Source organism: Pinus tabuliformis, chromosome 4_2, assembly GCF_031772625.1.
Source record: "Pinus tabuliformis cultivar Carrire ecotype Pingquan chromosome 4_2, CPIR1, whole genome shotgun sequence".
NCBI classification, from domain to species: Eukaryota; Viridiplantae; Streptophyta; class Pinopsida; order Pinales; family Pinaceae; genus Pinus; species Pinus tabuliformis.
The window spans coordinates 420,115,664-420,140,674 of NC_142304.1; the positions used below are offsets into that span (position 1 = coordinate 420,115,664).

The 25,011-nt window shown below is 39.4% G+C and overlaps 1 protein-coding gene across 1 annotated transcript in view; it reads right to left on the reverse strand.

Annotated features, from left to right (window-relative positions):
- Window positions 1-7,336: 7,336 nt before the first annotated feature.
- LOC149169735 (Nucleotidylyl transferase superfamily protein) overlaps window positions 7,337-25,011 on the reverse strand; it is a 253,875-nt gene continuing 236,200 nt past the window's right edge. The window contains exons 11-12 of the mRNA XM_089428789.1: window positions 8,078-8,188; window positions 7,337-7,868 (exon numbers count right to left, since the gene is read on the reverse strand). Coding sequence (XP_089284915.1) covers window positions 7,740-7,868; window positions 8,078-8,188 — 240 coding nt within the window. The 3' untranslated portion in view covers window positions 7,337-7,739. The remainder of the gene's footprint in view (window positions 7,869-8,077; window positions 8,189-25,011) is intronic.

The following is a 25,011-nucleotide window of genomic DNA, read 5'->3' on the forward strand; positions in this document are numbered from 1 at the left end:
CCTTTAACATTATTTCTTCTCGTCACCCTAGCTTAGCTTACTTACCCACTACCACATTGTTGTACCTTCCACCAGATAGTAAGTGAGACCAATGCCATTACTTATTACTATGTTGTAACAGATCGAAGAGATCCATACGTAACCTAACCTAGTAGCAGTATCAACAACACTAAATGTGAGATTATCTGGATACAATCTTCATTGTACATTTCGACCAATTGGATCATTTCTTTGAGAACCTCTATATGAAGATCTTGTGAATGTGTTCTCAAAGAATCTTCCACCATTATTTTTAACAGGAATAGTTCTTCTATTTTCTCAAATCTTCCCAAAGCATTTTCTTCCTGAGAGGTGATAACGTGCATCCTTGTTGCAACCCCCTTGTATGTAGCCTTGAAGAAATTAGAGGGCACCCAGTTAATTAGTACCGCATATTGTACCGTATTGACGTAAGCCATAATCCATGCAACAACCCCAACCGAGAGTCTAATATTATGAAAACATTAATCTCAAATAATCCCAATCAACACAATCATATGCCTTATGCAAATCCAACTTGAATAACAATCCCTGTTTTTTTATTTTGATGGAATGCATGCATTCCTGAGCTATGGCCACTACATCTGAATTCTACCAATTCTTGAGAAACCCAAACTGTTTCTGCGTGATGAATTTCGATAATTTTTCCTTCAGCCAAACCGCAACAATCTTAGATATCAATTTATAGGCAATGTTGCATAGGGAAATCGACTAGTAGTCCTAGAAAATAGTTGCCTCCAATATGTTAGGAATGAGGGCAATAAAAGTGGCATTCAATGCACGAGATATCATATGAATCGATCTGGATTCTTTAGCCATTTCAAGTAGGTCAGGCCCCATAAGGTCCAAAATGTTGATTTTTGGTAGCATCAAATGTGTTCCAAGCCTCAAATTTTGTAGGGAAGACTTGGGCACATGTATTCCAAAGAACCCGGAAACCGTTTTGGGAAATTCCACCCGAAGATAGTTTTATTAAAATAATTAATTATTTTTAATGGGTCCCTAAGTCTAAAGTTAGGAAATTAAAATAATTAATGGGTTTTAATCTAACTGTGGGTGTAACTTTTAGAAAAAGACAAGGATCAAGCAAAAATGATTTTAGCCATTTATTAGCTCCTAATCTAGGTTGTTGAATGTCAACGAGAAGATTATTTAAGGAGGCTTGAGGGTCATTTGGAAGACACACCGAGAGATATCAAGAAGGTTGAATTTCTCAGAGAGGGCAATGCAACAGTTGCTAGAGGAGTGATCGAAGTGATCTTTTGCAGTGAGGAGCAAAGATAGTGCCCGGAAGAGGGAAGTCTTCCTGGGCCGGAGAGTATAACGCAGAGAGGGCAGAATGATGTCCAGAGAGAGGCAGATGTTGGCCCACACAGAGTTGACACAGTGGCAGCATAGGCCTTAGAGCGAGATTGAATTCTTGCAGAGGAAATCGAGTTTCAGAAGCCAGGAGCCATGGTGTGAGACCGGGAGGCAGAAATTCAGAATTTCCAGCGAGCAGAGGGTCTGAAGGAGGAGCAGCGTGATTCTTGGTAGGGGTGATGCAGAGATTGCATGAGGCTTGCGCAGTTTTGTGTAGATGCCATGTAGAGGGGATGCAGAGGCTCCACTCCAGCGTGATTAGACTCAGATTCTTCCAGTGACAAGGTGAGAGCATCTCATTACTTGTTTTGTCCAGTTTCACTTTGTACCGAATTGCTAGTTGAGCATCCAAGCAATTGCACTCATATTTACTACTAGATAATAATAAAACCTTTAGATTTGTTGCACCGGTTTTCTCGCATTGGGTTTTTCCAGGGACATTTGTCCAAAAATAACGATGTCCGGTGTGATTTTTTTCTCTTATGTTCAGTTTTCTGTTTCGACATATTATTTTAAGTAGTGAATGTTGTAGTTGTATTTACTTCGATATTTGTCGTAGAACACAATAAATAACTTGTATGGATTAACAAGTAGGAGAAGTAACATCAGTTTGATGCAGTAGGGATTCCGAGTTTAGGAATTGTCACATGGTATCAGAGATAGTGTAGGTGAAGCAAGAAGAACAGTGCCAGAGAACCCAGTGTTGAGCAGGAAAGGAGGTCGAAAAAGTTGCAAGAGGCAGGACTTCGAATCCCCAGAAGGGTTTGCGCAATCCAAGTCGGAGGGCTGAATTTCAAGGCAGTCTCTCTCTGAGTGAGTTGACAGAGAGAAGGGCTTCCAAATCGAAATCTTGTCGTGGCAGAGGGAGCAACATTGGAGCCTCAACGTGAGGAAGAGTTAGTGGGACACAATTTTTCTACAGGTCGTTTTGTTGGGCAGAAAGACATCAGAAGAGAAGAGAAGCACAGTGACGGAACATTTCCTTAGTAGACTTCCCGCCAATAAGTTTGTTCTCTTATTGGCTGAGCAGCAGCAATAAGTGCAGAGAGGAGCAGTTCGACAATTTTCGTGGCAAAAATGGCAACCAGTGGCTTGATAGATCAGGACAAGTTGGATGGGGCATCCAACTATGTCATTTAGAAGTCGAGGGTGTCATTCCTTCTAGATGAGCATGCTCTTAAGACATATGTCGAAAACATGGTGATTGTGCTTGTAGATTAGGATCTGTTGAAGAAGTACAAAGCAGAAATGGCGAAGGCAAAGAGAATGATCCTCAACGGAGTGAAGGATCATGTAGTCTATCACATTGCTAGTAGAGAGACTACTAAGGAGATGTGGGATGCATTGTCTACGTTCTATCAAGGATCTTCCGAGCAGAAGGGGGAGCACATTGATCCATTCCTCACGAAACTTCAGGAGACCCGAGACGAGTTAGCACCTGTGGGGTTGACACCTCAAGGTTACGAGATGGTGAGACTGGCCCTAAATTCAGTCTCAAAAGAGTGGCAAGTCTTTGTCTAGATCATCCTCGGTAGGGAAACTTTGCCAGACTGGGATAGTATGTGGGCAGCTCTCAAGCAGGAAGCGCTAAGGAGAGATCTAGTTAAGTGTAAGCTTGACGGAAGCAGCAGCAGTGCGTCGAAGCCCAAGGAGGAGGAAGAGAATGCAACCCTTGCATCCAAGGGGTAGTAGGAGCAGTGGAGACGGAAGAAAGAAGTCTCGAAGATCAAATGCTTCAGGTGTGGTGAAATGGGTCACTACACAACACAGTTTCCTCTCAAGAAGAAGGACAAATATTAGAAGCATGATCCGAAGGATGCACCCGTGAAGATCGAGGAGGATAAGTTTGCCATGACAGTCGAGATACCTCCAAGAGGGAGGTGGGTTGATTTGGAGTTGTAGTTCGGAAGTGCTACAAATGGGTAGGATCCTTGAGGAGCCCACCTCTCGTATCAATACCTTGCTACGGGAGCCCAGATCAGTAGTAGTACGATGGACTATGTGTCAGATGGTGCAAAGGAGTGTTGGAGCGACAGATGCAGTGGCTAGAACGCTAAGTTTGAGCAGCATAGCACGAAGTTGCAACGGTGCAGGGAGGCACAGTGTAGTGCCATTAGCAACGCAGTGGCTTCAAAGGGATAGCGTGGGACTAGCAGTAGTCAGATCTTCAACATCGAGATGCATCTATTCTGAACATTTGTTCAGATTTTGGGATTTTTTTCAATTGTAGTACAGATGAAGTGCTAGTAGTGGCACTGCTAGCAACATCACAGATGCAACACTTGAGAGGGAGTTGTAGTACGGATGCAGTGTTGACAATGGCAGTGTCAACAATAGTACAGTTGCAGCAGCATCGCAGTAGTTGGCAGACAGCGTGTCAGAAATCAGCAACGCAAAGGACGATGTTATGAAGTCAGGGTGATGCTTCATTGGGAGTCATTGCTATACCCATTCCTCGCCGAGAGGGAGTGTTGATTTCTAGTAGCATCGGATGTCCTCTAAGTCTCAAATTTTGCAAGAGGCTTGGGCACATGTATTCCAAAGAACCCAAAAACCATTTTGGGAAATTCCACTCGGAGACAGTTTTATTAAAATAATTAATTATTTTTAATGGGTCCCTAAGTCTAAACTTAAGAAATTAAAATAATTAATGGGTATTAATCTAACTATGGGTGTAACTTCTAGAAGAAGACGAGGATCAAGCAGAAATGATCTTAGCCATTTATTAGCTTCTAATCTAGGCCATTGAATGTCAATGAGAAGATTATTTAAGAAGGCTTGAGAGTCATTGGTAGACACACCAAGAGAGATCAAGAAGTTCGAATTTCTTTGAGGGCAGTGCAGCGATTGCTAGAGGAGCAATCGAATATGATCTTTTGCAATGAGGGGCAGAGATAGTATTCAAAAGAGGGAAGTTTTCCTAGGTCAGAGAGTATAAGGCAGAGAGGACAGAACGACGTCCAGAGAGAGGTAAACACTGGCCCACACAAAGTTGATGCAGTGGCAGCGCAGGCCTTAGAGGGAGATCAAATTCCTACTGAGGAAATCAAGTTTCAGAAGCCGAGAGCCATAATGTGAGACCGAGAGGCAGAAATTCGAAATTTCTAGCTAGCAGAGGGTTCGAAGGAGTAGCGTGATTCCTAGCCAGGGTGATGCAAAGAGCGTGAGGGTTACGCAGTTCTGCATAGAGGACACGTAGAAGGGACACAAAGGCTCCAGTCCAGCGTGATGAGACTCAGATTCTTCCAGTGACAAGGTGAGAGAATCTCACTATTTGTTTTGTCCAATTTTTCTCTGTATCGGATTGCTAGTTGATTATCTAAGGAATTGTACTCATATTTACTACTGCATAATAATAAAACCCTCTGATTTGTTGCACCGGTTTTCCTGCATTAGGTTTTTTCGAGGACATTTGTCCACAAATAATGGTGTCTGGTGTGATGTTTTTCTCTTATGTTCAATTTCTTATTTCAGCATATTATTTTAAGTAGTGAATGTTGCAGTTGTATTTACTTCGATATTTGTCGTAGAACACAGTAAATAACTTGTATGGATTAACAAGTAGGAGAAGTAACATCAGTTTGTTGCAGTAGGGATTTCGGGTTTAGGAATTTTCACACAAAATATGTAGAAAGAGCTCCATAGTCCAACCATCTGGCCCAGGACATTTATCTTTCGCAAAAGACTTTAGGACCGAGTCCGTCTCTTCTCTAGTGATAGGCCTATCAACATATGCATCATCTACATCTGAGAACATCTAAGGGTAATATTGTAAAAAATCCATCTGATTTTCAAAGTCCACCCCTTCTCTAGCCCTATAAAGACCCCCAAAATAATGAACCTCCTCCCTATGTAATTCGTGTAGCTTATATATTTCTCTACCTTCACCATCCACCAATTTCCATATGGAATTTTTGCTTCTACATAGTGTAACATATTTATGGAAAAAAATTGTGGTTTTGTCACCCACAACAACCCAAGTGGCTCAGCGCTTGAGCCTCCATTCCTCTTCATGTAGTTGCAGTAACCTTTTCCTAGCCTCCATTGCCATCGCCTTTTGTTGTTGTGTAGTAGAGAAAAAGTATGGCGGTTGTGGGTCAAAAAACGACTTCTGAGCCAAATCTAGATTAGGCAGTTCCTTCCAAAGTCTATGTTTCTTATCTCTCTCCCACATTCTTATTATGACATATTGACTCCATTTTTGACATATTGTTTTGTAGATCCATCTTGGCCCATGTATCTCTCACCAGGAGATTGAACTCCTCATCAGACAACCAACAATGATTAAATTTGAAAGGGAGTCCCTTCCAAATTCAATCACCCCTTCAATGTAAAAAGATAGGAGTGAGGTTGGATATAATAGCAAGGGAAACCAAAAATGTATCAAATATATAAAACAAACTTAGATCCGTAACTCTGGATATACCAAGTGTCGAGAGGAATCATCTCTCTTGAGATGTGAACCTCTTTTAGAGTGAAAAGAGATTTTATCCCTCTCGGCACTTGGTAGATCCGGAGTTAAGAGGGATCTAAGCTGGTATTTACTCAATGCAAGTAAGTGAATTTTAAAAAACAATTACATTAAGTGAAAACTTTTAAAGAAGAATCAGAATTTTGATATTCCTTTAACTTATCCATTCAAGGAGATACAAGGTTTTCCATGGGCATTTATGAGTTATGCATGCTTTTCCTTTTACAAAAGAATATTTGTAAAGGAACCTGGACCACTTTTGGAATCTAATGAATGACACTCTTAAATTGTTATAATTCAAAATTGACGAATGAAATAAACCCATCAAGGAATATATGTATATATGATAATCTGTAACAAGTCTTAACAAAAAATGTGTTATTCAAGTATCTTGAACAATAAACCTAGTGATAATCATTGCGAGTACTATATGATTATAAATAACTTACAAAGAAAATATTAAAAATATATAGATTCCCTATTGTCATACAAGTAAGTTATCTGTTGATCTGCTGTCTTAGAGGTTATGGGTGTTACAGAATGGTTTAGAGGTCCATTCATCACTCTCAAATTAATTCACACACGACATACTGATTTTGTTGCCCAGTTCATTTGACAATGAAAATTTTGATATATCCAATATCCCATAGAGAAACTTACAAATATCCAATATCCCATAGGAAGTTTTCTAGGCAAATACAACTATCATGATCTAATAAAATTGTACACAACACTTGAATTCAGCACCTAAATTCTATGTTCAAAGAATTCTATTGACCTGGTCCTAGCTCATCCATAGACAACGCTACTAAAAAATTCAAAGTAGCTTACAGCTATCCAATAAGAGAAAGTTTAGAAGGCGGATATGAACATCATGATCTAATAAAATGCTAGGAACCACTTGAATTTGGCACCAAAATTTTATTGTCCAGAGGATTTTATCTATAGTGATGGTATTGATTCTTGAATTTATGGAATGTTTTAAAGGTGCATTCATCATTATAAAATTAATGGACTCACAACATATTGACTTTGTTGTTCTGTTCATTTGAAAACAAATTTTATTTAAAACCATTTTGTAAGCTTGTTACCAGAAATAGAAAATATCTAGCTTGTTTTGCAATTTGTTAACTAAATGAAAGTTAGCAATGAATTATATGGTCCTCAGCAGATGTCAGGATGCATTGGCTTCCTGTCGGGAAAATTCAATTGGAAAAATCCACAATGGTCCCAACTTACACAATCTGAAACCCACCAAAATCAAACATACTATCAAAAAGATCACTTCTATTTATCTCGGATCAAATAATCTCAAAATCTATTGACCGACAGTTGCTCAACAGACTAAAACTCCAATGGCAGCAGACCAGAAAATACTAAATGCCCAATCAGGCACAAGCCTCCACCTCTGCAACCCAAATGGTTTGAAAATATCAACAGAGATTTTAAGAAGACACTCTCGTGGGGCCTTAAAAATGTAATATTTTCCATTGATCATATCTGTATCACCTATTCAATCATTTGCAACATTTCAATTTTATACCAATTATGTAGATATCTTAAGGATTCATGCTAAAAGATACAACTTCAGCAACATTGCTGAGTGTAAATAATTGAAATCTAAAGCGAGAATTTTACAATATAGCTTTCCAATTAATATTGAATAAATTAAGAGAAACAGAAATGGCATTGTTATCATTCCTTGTATGTCACTTACAACATGATTCCTATTCCAATTGGTGGGCTACATATAATCCATTAGTACTTTCAGAAACTGCTTCGATGATTTAAAAGCATCATAACAAGCACAGCGTGGACTTGCTCTAACTTTCATAGCCCACTGCCATGGCACATTGGATATTTACCCCTAGGGATCAGTACACCCACCAATATTTTCTCTAATTTTTGTTGAGGATATGTCCATACGAAACAGACCTTTAGGTATTGACATAAACATGTCCCTCAACTGCTCAGGAACATCCAAATCTGATAGAACCTGAATATCAAGAGAAACAGAAAATCGATAGAATTCAGCTACAGTAACTCAGCAAGCCTACAGTTAAGCTCCCTTTAAGACCAAAGGCTCAACACATCTACTAAAACAGTATAGCTAATAATAAAATCTAAAAGAACAATAAAGAATATATTAAAATAAATGGAAGATAGACAGGGAAGCAACGATCAAGAAAATTTAATACAGCATACCTTGAAGGTGCCATCGACAATCCTACCACCTACGAGGAAGTTGCAACCAAGCTGTTTCACACCTAATAGCACTTCCAACATTCTCTCAGAGTTGTTGTCATAATACTTTGGCTGAAATAAATAACTGCATTAGGGTTAGTCAAGCATTGAACCAATACTTTCAAATAGGATGCTTTACCAAAAGGATAGAGAGAATTGGCAGCCTAAATTTGAGCAGAATTTACTTTCTGCAAACCATCTCTCTTTCCAGCAACCCATATTTCCTTTGAACCAAGGAATCATATGATACATGCATACCAACAACAATTATAACTTATAGCATGTAAAATACTGAAGCAATCTCCAAAACATACAAATGGAAAATACAAATATCACAATACAAGTGACAGACATGTTCTTGAAACTGAACCAATACTTTCAAATAGGATGCTTTACCAAAAGGATAGAGAGAATTGGCAGCCTAAATTTGAGCAGAATTTACTTTCTGCAAACCATCTCTCTTTCCAGCAACCCATATTTCCTTTGAACCAAGGAATCATATGATACATGCATACCAACAACAATTATAACTTATAGCATGTAAAATACTGAAGCAATCTCCAAAACATACAAATGGAAAATACAAATATCACAATACAAGTGACAGACATGTTCTTGAAACAGTTTAATACCCAAAGCAATGGCATGCATTAAATGAATAGCCAAACAATATACTATTGAAATCCAAGAATTTACATCATTTGCCTCTCACGTGTAGAAGTTCATGATTACATATGGAAAAAGATTCCACAAGTAAAGACGTGACAAAAATTAGGATCACAAATGATCACGGAATGCAAAGAACCATCTCAAATTAAGGCTAAGATGAAGCAATGAGTGTTAGAAGGAACCCTCCTTATGGACATGTCAACCGAGATCTATAGACGTTGTCAGTCGTCAGTGAATGTAATGGACATTTCCATTCATAAACTAAGTGAACATTCAATAAAAATAGGTTATACAATTAAAACCTAAATGGAATAAAATAATATACTATCGTATGATAAAAAGATGATTGATGCAAGGGTATGTGATGCTTTATATACATAGAATGCTCACAAATGGAATCTTTGACTTGTTATTATTATTTATGTAATCAATTTGTAATATACATTTGACTGAAAATGGCTCCATATCAACTGCTGATTGGTCGATACTGTCTCCAAGGCATGGAAGCAGTGTATATGCATTATAATTTTATCACCCATTTTTATTTTCATCTTAGGCATCAACATTTAGTGCACCTTTATGGGGATTTTGGGAGGAAATTGTTAAATTTTATAGCATTTACAGCTTCTTAAACTTCTAATTCCCATAACTTTCTCATTCCATATTGAAACTATATAATATAAGATGCCAATATTGATTGTGACCAGTTGATTCACACTTTGATGAGCAGAGTGTTAAAGTTCTAAATCTTCGTGTCAAAAGACAATCTTAGTGATCTACTCAAATTGTGCAATAATCCTCCTCTTTGTAGTGCTATCTTCATTGTTAGTAGACTTCTATGTATCCCTGCAGTTACAACTACTAGTAGGGAGAATTGCATTCACGACACCTATTTAACTATAGACATGCGTTGATTGCAAAGCTAGTCCAGTGAAAAAACAACATGAGAGCCAGAACAAAGGCAATAGCCAATTTTGGCTGTGTACTGTTTCCGCAAAATCATTTGCAATGCTTCAACACAAATCTGCCCTGTTTCGGCAGCTGTCTTTGCTTGTGCTGACCCACTAAAAACACTGTACAATAGGAACGCTGGCATTTCGAAGGCACTTCAATCCAAATCCACCCCATTTCTGTGGCTCTCTTTGATTGTGCGGACCCACTCAAGTGACCAAGAAGAGTGTGGGGCCCTTCTATGGTAAAAAAACTTAATCTACCACTAAATTTTAGCTCTAATCACTCCAAAAACTAATTTATCTCTAACCAATTCATGCTCACGTTCTGCCGAACAAGCATTTTTTTCTATTTTTATTGAACAGGATGGGGATGAACATTATTAGGGTATGTAATTATGCTTGTCTATAACTCATGTTTTAGCCCATTTTCAACACATATAGCCATGTATAAAGACTGATTTTGGATGTATAGCCTCATCTATAAAGGCTAATTTGGATTTTACATCATGTAATCATACATGGGAGATAACATAGACATGGTTTTCCTTCTAAAATATCATTTATGCATATCATTCCTTTCTTTTGCAAGACAATGTGTTATTTGTAATATATATATATATATATATATATATAAGGTTTCCCCCGACATTTCCATTTTTGGGCAGGGGGGGTCATGTTTCAAAGCAATCTCATTTCAGAAACTTCTAGAGGTTTCCATGTTTTGTGCAACTTAGTTCTCAAAACCATAAGCACACAAGTAGAGGTACCTGTTGAGAAATGTAACTAGTTTCAGTCTTCATAATGTTGTACTTACTTCAATATGTATCCTATGCAACAAACAAGAGAAGAAAAGAAGAGTTATTATTATTAAAGCATGGGTTTCATGCTCATTATTGATGGTCTTCTAGGTAAAAGCATGTTTTTCATGCTTTTAGGGTTTGTTAGGTCTTAGGATTTATTGTCTTGAGTCAAAGGAGTCAACATCATGTTTATAAGACCCTTCTGGGAAAGAATATATTTGTAAAAAGAATTAATGTTTAGTCTAGAAAGTCCTGGAAGCTCCAAAGTACAAGTCGGCCCTGGGATCGTCAAGTTGGCCTAAAGCAGGGAATTCGACCCCTTGAGAAGAAGTACAAATCGGCCTTGGGATCATCAGGTCAGCCTGAAGGAGAGAATTCGACCCCTTGAGAAGGCTCTATAAAGAAGCAATTCGACCTCATTTGAGAGACACTCACTCCACAATTTCGCTCTATCAAGAAAGAGTTTGATCTGAAGCTAGGAAGCAAGAAGTAGAAGAGCGAAAGTCTGGGAAAAGAAAGAAAGACTTAGAACCTCTGTTTTGGGCTAAGTTCTAGGGTTTCTAGTGCTGCAGAAGGAGGCCGAAGTTGCAAGTCTGAGTTGCAGTATGACAAGGTGCAGAATCTTGTAGCTGGGAAGGAGAAAAACCCTATATTCACCTCGTTGACCTTGGGAGAGTTGTCTTGCTCTAGGAAGGTCTCAGGAGGAGGCTGGATTAGGGTTTCCAAGAGAAGTTGCAACGCCAAAATTACAGGGTTGAAGTTGTAGGACGAGTTGCAGTATAGGAGATGGTAGGTTGAAGTTCCAGTGTGTTGCAATTTGGTGTAGAATCAAGGACTTGAGGAAGCGTTGACTTGGTACTAGGTGAAGGACTTGGTCTAGGGTTTAGTTCTTTGTATCTCATTTGAAGCAGATTCTAAAAGAAGAGTTTCCGTGTTTTCCCCTTGAATGGGTTTTTCCTTGGCTGAGAGCCTAATATCCGTGTCCTCTATTGTTGTAGTTTATGTTCTTGATATTTGTTTGATGAAAGATCTAACTAAAAGAACACAAGAAAGCTAATAAGTTCACAAGCAAATATTAAGGTTAAGGAAAATAAGTTTAATATTTGTCGCTTTCCATTTTCCAACATGGTATTAGAGCTAAGGTGAATAAGGAAGGCAACTGAAAGGACACTAGAAAGAGTTGCTTGTCAAGGGGAAGGGAAAAGGAAACTCTCAAGAAAAGACTGAAGAAGACTTCAAGGAGGATTGAAGACTCATTGGTAGAAAACTGAGAAGTAGGGTTTCTACATTAAAGGAGATCAACTCTACATCAAGCTCACATCAAAGGAAAATCTAAGAGAAAGACTTCAAGAAGAGTGTTGATCTCTCTTTGGAAGAAGATCTATTTGGGAGGCATCAATGAAGAAAGCCTAAAGGGACTTCGGAAGCTATTATCAAGGACACCTCAAAGATCTTGAAGGCATCAAGAAGATTGGAGACATCATCAAGGATAATCTTGATCTCCAGTAAGTAACATATTATTACATCATGCCTAAATCTTCAAGTCATATGGGTTCTTTCTACAAGGAGAGCTATAAGCTCATTGGGGCATAAAACTATCTAGCATGGAAGAAAAGAATTGACTTGATACTCACGGAACAAAAAGTAATGGAATATGTTACTGGGGAAATTACTAAACCTGAGAAAGATAAGACTCAAGAACTAGCAAAATACAAGAAAGGGGAAATAAGGGCACAAAGGATCATAGTGGAATCCATTAAAGATTCTCTTGTTCCATTAGCTGCAAATTTGAAGACTTCCAAGGCTATGTATGACAAGCTAGTGAATCTGTACTCAGTAAGTATAATAGGACAAAAGATGTCATTGAGGAACAACTTGTATAGAATGAAGAAATCGAAAGATGAGGATGCGACATCCTTCTCATGAGAGTCTCAGTTAAGAGACCATCTTCAAGGACTTGGGGAACTTATTATTGATTCAGAAGTAACCATTTGTGTACTAAATGCATTGCCACCAGAATGGAGCAGCTTTTCAACAAGCAGCTAGTCCAAGAACGATTCAACTCCCTTTCAAAGGCTTATCATAAGATATATTGTAAAGGGAGTTTCCTTGCCATAGCTTGTAAATATTATCATTAATTCTCCGGATTTATTTATTTATGTGCTTTATTTGTCAGATCTAGCTATCTTAGAGCTTATTTCTTGCTACCCAAGAGCGGAGGTGTCCTCACACTCTTTGGGCTAGTAGATATGTAAATCTATGTATATATTCTAACCCTTTTGTGTGTGTGTGTGTGTATTTCTTTTCTATATAAATCTTGTATATATGTTTGTATGTTTGGATTTTCCTCTCTACTTTTGTGCAGATTTGAAGGGAGATTAACGATTTGGCTTGGAAATTTGTCTAAAAATTTTCTTATAGGTGGAAGCTTGAGGATCAAAGAGACAAATAATATTTTTGAAGCTAAACACTTTTTCGTTGATCAAACCATCTCCTCTCTCCAAGCCTGCAGAAATCATAGACGGCTAGGGTTTGAAGATATTTCCAAGTTCGATCTTGGAGAAAGCAATCACTTGAGGCTTGGAAAATTAAGATCAAATTTTGTGGAAGTCGTCCAAATTTTTTTAGGCGATTTTTCCTTGACCGCAAGCATAGGAGGGTTTTCTCCTTTTTGCAAAATTCCTCCTCTCTTGGACGTCTAACAATTTTTATTTTTTTTTAAGAGTGAATTGTTTGTTGAGGATTATCAAATTCCTTTGGAGGAATTTCCTTTGTAATTTCATCATAAAATTTTGTAAATAATTCTCTCCTAATTTACTTAGCTCCTTGAGGAGGGGTATTAGCTCATTGAAGCTCCATATTATTGTAAACCCTCCTCTAAATCCAAACCCTCTCTTCTTGTCTAAGAGGGTTGCACTTGTAATAGTAATAAAAGAAGATTTTTCTTTGAGGGAGCTTGGGGTTTTTTTCCCCTTGGTATCCCTATCTCCTCATTTGGTAGGAGGATTTCTTGGATAGCTAGTCACTAGTTCATTTCATTTTCTTTTGCTAGATTAGTCCTTAGATCTAATCACTAACTTTTTCATTGTACATTGCTAGTTTAGTTCATTACATTATCTAATTTTTAGACCTAGTTTATAATCTTCATTCACAAGTAGTTCTAAATCATTCATCATTTAATTAGCTTGCTTTGCTTTTATTGAGTAATTTGGTTAGATACTTGATCTAGTTGGTATTGGCATTTTCATAAGTTTCTTGATCTCATTTACTTATGCTTCATTGAGTAATTTTCGCTTGCTTCATTGATCATTAGCATAAGCTAATCTCACATTGGTATCATAACTTGTGCTAAAAGTGAAATGGTATTTTGCTATTGATAAGCCTTAAAGATATTTCACTTTTGAAGCATCTCATTTCTAATTGTATCTCACCTGGAGCATTTGATCAAGCACTGCATCTAATTTGCATCTCTAAAATTAATCTCCAAGCATAAGCTTGCTTGATAGATATTTAGGATAATTCCTCAACGGTCATTCAGTTCCCATATATTTGAGTTTGGAACAAAGGCCAAAACATGTGACCTCGTAGTTCTGTTGTGGCTGAGTCCCTTGTAGGAATGAAGGCACATAGGTTGTACTGAAGTCCTAAGGTGGTATCGTTAATGAGGCCTTAGCCATCTCACTTAGCCTTCTTGCAACCACCTCACTCCTTACCAAATTGAAGGAATTGAGGGGAAGTCAACCTTAGATTAGGCATTTAATAAAATTAACCAAGACCATTTTGCCTCACACACTTCACATACACTTGTTTGCATCTTTCACACAATTGGTTATTGTATAAGTTTGGATTGTGGGCATCTTGTTAACTTGCAAGTATCTCATTTATATTCTTGTACTTGTTCATTTTCATGCTCTTGCCAATTGTCCTTTAAAGTTATTTCATCATAATTGATCATATATCTCTTTTAAGCACAAGTTTTACTTCTCTTGCAAGTTCTATTCTATCCAATGGTTCATATCTCAAAATTAGTATATAATCTATTGTGGTTTGGTTCACTAACACTAGCCTTGTAGCTTGCTATTCTTGTAACTTGAAAATCATATCTTATTTGCAAGTATTGTGATCTTGATTTGAGCATATATTTCTTGCAAGTTATATTTAAAGGCATTGGTCTCTCATAATTTGTCTTGCAAGATATCTTGTTGAACTAATTGAATTTGCATTATTGATGTTTATATGCTCATAAACATTTGTACTTGCTAAATCAATCTCCACTTTCATTTCAAGTTATATTGGATGGTGAATGCCTTACTAACTGTGTCCTACAACTTGTTATCTCTGACAAGTTAGCCTTTAGATTTCTTCTTTAGGGACCACCCCCCACGGTTTAGTTACGAGAGAACCTAAACAGAGAGAGTTGGGATCAGGTGATAGCCCCTTGTCTAAGCATTTCACCTTAAGGTCACACCTAGTGGGATTAGGGACCTTTCCCACATTAATCTAGGTGTGCATCCTAGGCAACAACATTTTTTGGTGCTGTTGCTGGGGATAAGTCCTCCTTGATCCGGGGTACGATTAATTTTTGGTTTTGCATATTGGGTTTTTAGAGTTAGATTCTTGTTCAAGTGGCGACTCCACTTGGTTTATTTTTTGCGAGAGTTTCTACTAAAAGGCATCCAAGTAGCTTGGTTAACCCCACTCTTGATCCTGAAAAGGGTCTTTAGAGTGCAATTAAACAAGCTCTCGTCTGTAGACTTCTTGCTAATCTTGGGCAGGAAGCTCTTTCTGATATCCATTTGCTTTTTCAGGGTAAAGTTGAACAAGACATCACGGATGACTTGTTTTCCCCCTATAACTTTGTTAACATTAATGGTTATCCAAATGCCATTATGAATAAGGTCGTCGAGAAGTTGCCTTATTTTCAAGGCCATAATGTGATTAGTGCCAAAACTCACCTTAGGAATTTCAACCTTTGTGTGAGTAAGTGGTATAACAACACTAACCACGAGGTCGTATAGATGAAACTTTTTGTTCTCTCTCTTGATGAGGATGTTCTGGATTAGTTCACAGAGTTCATTGTTAACACCTTTGATTCGTTGAGATCCATTATCAGTGCCTTTAATGAGAAATATGGAGATAAATGAGAAGAAAGGCACTTGCTTAATGCTATTAGCCATATGAAAAAGAATGAAACACTGTGGAGGAGTTTAATAAAAAGTTTAATGATATTGTGAAAAGTTTACCTCAAGATTCCAAGCCTCCCGAAAAGTCTCTTTTAGTATATTATGTTGATGTATTTGCAGCTAACACTTCTTATGAGCTAAGATGCAGTAAGCCTAATAATTTAAAGATTGCTCAAAGTTTAGCTGAAGAGTTGGAGAAATTTAGAAAAGCATCAAGGAAGTTTGAGATTCCAAGATTTACTAGGGGTCGTTGTAAGAATGAGTCAAAAGGTAAACAAGTTAAAGAAGTTGAGAGTGATCCCATTAAGGAGTTAACTCAACTCATAAAGACCATGGAAGTTAATATTCGAGTCAAATGACCATCCTTCAAAGTCGTTTGGTTGCCATGGAGAGGTCCCAAGGAAATACGTTTTTGAATAATAAAAGTAATAATAGATGGTAGAACAGAGGTTCTCCTAATGAGTAGAGGCCACCAAACCCACTTGAGTCTACAAATCTTGTTGATCAAGCTCCACATTATTGTAGACTTTGTAATGAACTCCATGATGAGGCTACTTGCTCCATCGTGAAGAGAATCATTAAGAGTGGAATGGCGGGGACAAGTGATCAGATTAATGTTGTTGGTAAGGAATAACACTTGTCTATGGAGGATTTGACGGAAGTTGTGGAGAAAAGTTATAATGTGAAGACAACCCAATCTTCTTATAGCATAAATAATTTTAATGATGAAAGGGATATGGTCACTGAGTTGTACAGTGAAAAGCCTTCTCCAGAAGATTGCAAAGGATAAGGGATTAACTGTTGATTTGGGGTAGCATCGGATGTGCTCTAGCCATGAAAATTGGTGAAGAGGCAAAAGCACATGAGATCTCCAAGACCCTGAAATCGTTTTGGAAATTCCATCCGAATGAAGAGTTATTAAAATAATTAATATTTTTAATAATAAAAATATTAATAGGTATTAAAAAAGATAAGGATGAGAAGCTTCTAAGAGACAAAGATCAAGTCTATTTTAATCTTAGCCATTGATTAGGGACTTAATCTCAGTTGTTGATTCATCAACAGGAAAAGTATAAGAGGAGGCTTGAGTGTCAATTGGAGATACACCAGAGGGAGACCAGTCAATTCGATTTCTAGAGCGGGGTTTGCTGAGAAATTCGAACTAGAGGTCTGGATTGCAGTGAGAGGCAGCGAGTACATAACAGAGAGGCAGGGATAGTACTAGAGGACCAGCGCAGAGATCAGAGAGGTAGACGTAGAGACAGTCAGAAAGACACAAAGGCAGCTGGATTGCGCAGTCACTGGAGGGCCTACATGAGTGACACAGAGAGGCCAAGTGCTGACACAGTGAGGCAAAGTGCTCACACAGTGAGGCGGAGCGCTGACTTTTGGACCATTCTAACACAGTTTTATATTAATTCACATTAATATTTTATTTTCCCTAAGTTTAGACTTAGGGACTCCATTAAAAATATTAATTATTTTAATATCTCCCAAATTGTTTAGAGTCTGCCAAACCCTTTGTGGGTATTGGAGATCTCATGTGCATTAGCCTCTCCACCAAATTTTGTGGCTAGAGCACATTTGATGCTACCCGAAATCAACACTCCCTCTTAGCGAGTACTGTGCTCTAGCAATACTCCTCACTGAGTATTACTCTGATCATCCAGCATCAGTCCTTGATGCTAGGCCTACTGCCCATCATCTGCACTATTGTATCTCGTACTGCCACCCATGGCTCTGCCACTACCACTGTTGCATCTGTATGAAAACTCCCTTTGCATTCGTGCTGTTGCCCATGGCCCTACCACTGCCATTGCTATGTCTGCATTGCATCCCCTCTCATCATGCTGCATCATACTACCCATAGCACCGCCACTGCTAACTGTTGCACTGCAACTCAGTTACTGAGAAGTAAGTAACTGATCTCCTAACTCTGACATCTCTGTTAGGCTAGAGGCACTCCTGATGTTGAAGCTCCCTCTGTCACTGACAAGTGCTCCCTCTCTGACCTCTGCGTTGCTGCAACAACTCCCTGCATCTTGCACCGTTGCACACCTCTTTGTGACATCCTGGACTGGTGCAACACTCCCGTGCCTCTCACATTGTTGCAACCTACTAGCCTCGCGCTGTCCTGGGAATTCTGCACTGCCACTCCCTCTGCAGCTCCATCCTCATTCGTCTCTACCGACATCTTCCAGTACTATTCATCGGGGCTCCCGTAGCAAGGTATAATCCAAGAGGTTGGGTACCTCGAGGATCCTGCCCCTCATCGCCTATAGTCCGCCTAACTACAGCTCGATGTCTCCCCACTTCTTCTCAAGTGACACATGACATCATTGTTCTTGGACCAATGTCCCCAGAAAAAACCAATGCAGGAAAACCGGTGTAGCTATCTGAGGGTTTTATTATTATGCAGTTTCTGAATACAATCTGGGTGCCAAAACCAGCTCACCCAACAGAGAATAATATCGGCAGTAGTACCTCTCCTTCGGAGACAGATGCTCCAGCTGAAACCCCGGATAAACACTCTGGCAGCTCCTCAGCTCCAATCTGCCCCACAAAAAACCATAGCGTCAGCCTCTTCTGCCCTCTACGTCAGCTTTCCCGACAGTTCCCAGCAGTTTTGGTTGTTCTCGGCAGTTTTGGTTGTTCCCAACAGTTCCAGCTTTTGCCCTCTGCGTCAGTTTTCCCAGCAATTTCGGCATTTCTCGACAGTTTTGACAGTTCTCGGTAGTTCCGGCTTCTGCCCTCTACGTCAGCTTTCCCGACAGTTCCCGGCAATTCCGGCTTCTGCCCTCTACATTAGTTTTCTCGGCTATTGCGCTGATCCTCCCGACACTATCTCTGCCTCTCTGCTTCTGTATTCACTGCCCCTCAGTTGCAACTCTGATCACTCTCTCGACTTCCTCATCAAACCCTGCACCAGAAAGTCGAAATCTTGATCAACTCGGTGTATTCTCCAAGTGACCCTTAAGCCTCCTCTTATACCTTTCTCGTTGACAAATCAACGGCTGAGATTAAGTCCCTAATCAACGAATAAGATTAGATTTGGCTTGATCCATGACTTTTGGATCATTCTAACACAATTTTATATTAATTCACATTAATATTTTATTTTCCCTAAGTTTAGACTTAGGGATTCCATTAAAAATATTAATTATTTTAATATCTCCCAAACTGTTTAGAATCTGCCCAAACCCTTTCTGGGTATTGGAGATCTCATGTGCCTTAGCCTCTCCACTAAATTTTGTGGCTAGAGCACATCCGATGCTACCCAAAATCAACAGCAAACACTCAGTAACCCGAGGGAAATTGATTCTCAAGGAGAAGGAGTTCGATTTCAGAGGAAGAGTTGCAGGGTGAAGAAAGACGAGGGCATCAGCATCAGTCAAAGACTGAGGAGGAGATGACGCAAGGCATTCGAGAGACAGCTCAAAGGGAAGAGCAGGGAGAGAGCACCACTGGAGACGTAGTCCTCACGCAGGCTAACACAGACTGACGCAAAAGTGGGTGAAGGGTCTCCAGGGTGTGAGAACTTCTCCAGGAGGAGGAGAAATTTTGTCTCAAATGTTTCTCTCAAAAGTGTCTCAGTTTTTCTGTAGAATCGTTCCTTGTAAAGCAATTGTTGTTGAAGATTAATAAATAAACCCTCATCTACTGCACCGGTTTTCCCACATTGGGTTTTTCCAAGGACAATTTTCCAAAAACCACTGTGTTGATGTAATTGATTCTTGTGCTTGTCACTGTTATTTTCTCTATGTAATTATGTGATAACTACAGTAGAATTTATTTTAATGTTTACTAAAGTGTTTCGTAAATAACTTTTTGTGAGAGATAAGTAGGTGAAATAAATCAATTACTGTAGTAGAATTTCGTGTTAGAATTTTTCACATGGTACCAGAGCAGAGATCAGGCAACAAGATTGAAGAATCTGCTATGAGTCAAGGGCATGATGCTGAGACATCAACTTAGAGGGACTCACATAGATCTCTAGAGGAAGAAGAGAGCATGAAGAACATGGATCATGATTATTCTATGTTAGCTTCCAGACTGAAAGAAGAAATCGCTTGCCTAGCGAGTTCTGCCTCCTCTAAGGTTTGGTATATAGATAGTGGAGCTTCCTGGCATATGACAGGAATACAAGAATGTTTTTCGAATTATCAAGAAGAAAGGATGAATTTCCAGATCACCATGGTAAATAACGCAAAGTGTACCCCCGTAGGAAGAGGCACTGTAATCTTTCAAACATAAGCAGGGGAACGGCTTCGAGCAACCAATGTGCTGCATGTGTCAGGATTGCAGATGAACTTACTCTCTGTATCTCAACTTCAAAAAAAGGGCTATGACATTTTCCTCATTAAGGAGAAAGTATATGTCAAAGACCTGAGTTGGAAAAAGAAGGCCCAGATTCGAATCAGAAGTAACAGGCTGTATAGATTACAGCTAGAATCTCCAATGGCACTGATAGGCAGCAGTGGGGAAATGATTTGAATGAACTATGGCACAGGAGGATGGGACACTTACACCATGGGGCTCTAAGAATTCTCAGGAAAACAGTATCAGGAGTTCCAGAATTAAGTATCGAATTAGATGATGTATGTAGAGGATGCGCACTAGGAAAGTACGCCAAGGCAGCGTTTTCCAGAAGCAACAATAGGGCTAAGAGTGTTCTGGGATTGATACACTCAGATATCTGCAAACCCATGTCCACAAAATCTCTTAGTGGTGCTGAGTATTTCGTCACCTTCATTGACGACCATTCCAGAAAGACTTGGATCTACTTTCTAAAAACCAAGGATGAGCTTTTTGGTCGATTCAAAGAGTTCAAGGCTCTAGTTGAGAATCTAACAAGAAAGAAGATAAAGAGATTGCGCTCAGATAATGGTGGAGAATACATCGACAAGGACTTCACTGATTTTTGCACAAGTGAAGGCATCAGAAGAGAGTGGACAACCCCCTATAATCCGGAGCAGAATGAAGTAGCAGAAAGGAAGAACCGGATTATTGTTGAGGCAGCCAAGGCAATGTTGTATGATCAAGATATGCCCAAGTTTATATGTGCAGAAGCATGCAACACGGCAGTGTATATCCATAATGGGACTCCTCACAGGGCATTAGGTAAGATTACTCTGGAGAGTGTCTTCACCGATAAGAAGCCTAAGGTGAGTCATTTCACGATATTTGGGAGTTTGGCATACTGCCATGTACCTGAAGGAAAGAGGAAGAAATTGGATCTAACTACGAAGAAAGGATATGTTGTAGGATATAGCAAGAATGCTAAGGCATATAGAGTCTATCTTCCGGGGAATAGGAAGATCATAATTCAACGGGATGTAAAGTTCATGGAGGACAGAGCTTTCAGAAAATCCCGAGAAATGACTTTCGAAGAGTAGTCAAAGTATGATCCGTTGGTCCAGCCACTTCGACCAACAGAAACTAGCGCTAGTATTTCTCCTAAAGAAAAAACTCTAGAGCTAGAGCCTCAGGAAGAGGAGCAGCAGATAGATATAACCACTACCAGTGGTAGAATGAGTCGGGAACTTCGACAGATACTACGAGATGCAGAGGATTTTGTTAGGGCACCTAGGAACAAGAAAAGGGAGCGTAGACAGCTAGACAAATACCAAGCCTTGGTGGCTCAGGTTGGAGAACCCTCCAATTTTTAGGAGGCCATTCAACATCAAGTATGGGTAGATGCTTTGGTTGAGGAATACAATTCCATAATGGTCAATGATGTCTGGGAAGTGGTACCTAGGCCTAAGGACAGGTTAGTTCTAGGGTCGAGATGGCTCTACAAAGTCAAATACGCTGCAGATGGCAATGTAGAAAAATACAAAGCTAGGTTTGTGGCTAAGGGGTTTGCTCAGAAGGAAGGGATAGACTACAAAGAAACCTTCGCCCCAGTATCCAAGTATACTTCTATTAGATCCGTGATATCCCTTGCAACTCAGATGGGATGGGAGATTCACCAGATGGATGTCAAGACAACATTCTTGAACGGGGTGATAGAAGAAGAAGTATACATTGAACAACCAGAGGGTTTTGAGACACATGAGAAGAAATCTCATGTATGCAGATTGAAGAAAGCTCTGTATGGGCTTAAACAGGCACCTAGAGCATGGTACAGTCGAATTGATGGCTACTTGTAGAAGATGGGATTTGTCAAGAGTGACGCAGATCCTAACCTCTATTATCTGGTTGTAGAGAATGAGCCTCTAATCCTGGTTTTATATGTGGATGATCTCTTTTTGACAGGATCATCCAGGCTCATCAAAGATTGCAAGGAGAACCTAGCCACAAAATTCGACATGAAGGATTTGGGACGGATGCATTATTTCCTGGGGTTGGAAGTTTGGCAGCAGAAGGGTGAAATTTTCCTTAGGCAAGGGAGATACGCTACAGAGATTTTGAAAAGGTTCAGAATGCAGGACTATAGACCTATGGCTACTCCAATGATCACCAACTGGAAGAAGATTGATGCATCCGAAGATAGAGAAGTCGATCCCACCTTGTACAAGCAGCTCATAGGGTCCCTGATGTATCGGTCAATACTAGGCTGGACATTTGTTACGCCGTCAACACCCTCAGTCAGTTCATGGTAGAACCAAAGAGAGCGCAGTGGGCAGCAACCAAGCATGTTCTCAGATATATACGAGGAACAATCGAGCATGGACTAATGTACACCCAAGGCAACGATATCAGGTTGAGTGGGTTCACTGACGCAGATTGGGCTAGAAGTTCAGTAGATCAGAAAAGTACCATTGGGTACTGTTTCAGCAATGGATCAGGAATGTTCTCCTGGTGTAGTAGGAAACAAAAATTCGTGGCTCTGAGCTCAGCTGAAACTAAATATATGGAAGCTAGCACAGCTTCATGTGAAGCCATATAGCTTAGGAAATTGCTTGTGAATCTATTCAGGAGAAAGATGGAAGCGACTAGTATTTTGTGTGATAATGAGAGTTGCATCAAGCTCTTTCAGAATACAGTCTTTCATGATCGGTCAAAGCACATGGATATCAGGTGTCACTTTATCAGAGACTGTGTCCAACGAGGGTCAGTGCAGTTGAGGTACACTCGAACAGGAGAAAAGGTGGCAGACATTCTCACCAAGACCCTAGGAAGAACAAAGTTTGTTTACTTCAGGGAGAAGATGGGCATGGCGAAGAATTCGTTTCAGTAGCAGAAGAGAATAATATAAGGAGTTGCAGTGCAGCAGTTAGCAATGGCAGTGTTATGGGTAGCATGATGCAGCATATTCAGAGGAAACTACAATACAGATGTAGCAGTGACAGTTAGAGTGTCATGGGCAACAATGCAGGTTGCAGCAGCGCAGTGGATGAGGCACAATTGGCCGAGCATCAACAGCATAGAGGATTGATGTCATGGATCAGTGTGATGCTTCTGTTGGGAAGTATTGTTAAGAGCACATTCCTTGCTAAGAGGGAGTGTTGATTTTGGGTAGCATCAGATGTGCTGAAGTTCTGAAATTTTGTGGAGGGGCTAGAACACATGAGATCTCCAAGACCCAGAATTCATTTGGAGAAATTCTACCCAGATGAGGAGTTATTAAAATAATTAATATTTTTAATGGGTTCCTAAGTCTAAACTTAGGAAAATAAAAATATTAATTGGTATTAATAAAGATATGGGTGAGAAGCTTCTAAGAGACGAGAATCAAATCTGTTTTAATATTAGTCATTGATTAGAGACTTAATCTCGGTCATTGATTCATCAACAAGAAAAGTATAAGAGAAGACTTGAGAGTCATTTGGAGATACTTGAGGGAAATCGATTCTCAAGCAGAAGGAGTTCGATTTTAGAGGGAGAGTTGCAGGGTGAAGGAAGAGGAGGGCATCAGCAACAGTCAGAGACTGAGGAGGTGACGTAGGGCATTTGGGAGACCGCGCAGAGGGAAGAGCAGGGAGACAGCACCACTGGAAACACAGTCCTCACGTAGACTGACACAGAGTGACGCAAAAGTGGGTGAAGGGTCTCCAAGGTATCAGAACTTCTACAAGAGGAGGAGAAACTTTGTCTCAGGTGTTTCTCTCAGAAGTGTCTGAGTGTTTCTGTAGAACCATTCCTTGTAAAGCGATTATTGTTGAAGATTAACAAATAAACGCTCATCTGCTACACCGGTTTTCCCACATTGGGTTTTTCCGGGGACAATTGTCCAAAAACAACTGTGTTGATGTGATTGATCCTTGTTCTTGTATATCACTATTATTTTCTCTATGTAATTATGTGATAACTGCAGTAGAATTTATTTTAATGTTTACTGAAGGGTATAAAACTTATTGTGAGAGATAAGTAGGTGAAATAAATCAGTTACCGCAGTAGAAATTCGTGTTAGAAATTTTCACACCCTCTTGGTCAAGGACTTGCTTTCAATAGCTCTTTAGGTGGAGATCATGGGACAACCAACTGCTTGTAGAACTCCTTCCTTTGATGTCATGAATTTCTCCTCTGTCATAGAGTCTACATCTTTTGGGACTTCTTTGTAGGGCACAGACCATCCATCACTTTCATCCATGAGTCAGTCATGTCATCATTTCTTTCATTGGAAAGTGATCCATTAGTCCATATATGGTCCTCCTTCATGCTTTGTTGCCTTCCTCATGCCATGTTTCCTTAAGGATCTTTCATCCAACTACATGGTCATTAGTGGTGGACGACGTCCACAGCTCTTCACTCGGCAGCCCTGCATAAGTCCATCCAGATATTATTCAAAAATAAGAAACGAACATTAAATCAAAATTACCTTTGTAATGGTCTTTCATCATAACATCTTCCAGTTTGCATTAGCATCCTGCATACATATTGACATATCTCCAAAAGATATATGTTTGTCAAGGGTCTCTTTCTTTTTCAAAGTTACTTAGAGTCTTCATATCTTTCATGGAGATTTCAATGTAAAATCTTTTATTCCTTGGACGTTGACTGCCTTCTTTCCATGGTTGCACTTTTCATGATCTCTTCCTTTCCTTCACACATTTCCTTTCCAGGAACTTCCTATCAGAGTTCCCGCAACTATTTTTAACCACCTCATATTTCATATGAGGACATATTATGTTGATTTCATCTAGTCAATGTGTAACCCATGCCTTCCTGCATCCTTTCAAAGAAGGAGATTCTTCCTTTTGATCATGTTCTCGAGATAGAGCATTTACCCATGTTACCTGCAACCATATCACATGACTCTATTTTATCAAATACAAGCATACATACCTCATTTTTCCTTTAGGTCATCTAGACTCCCTACAGCAGCTTCCTTGATTGAAAGACCT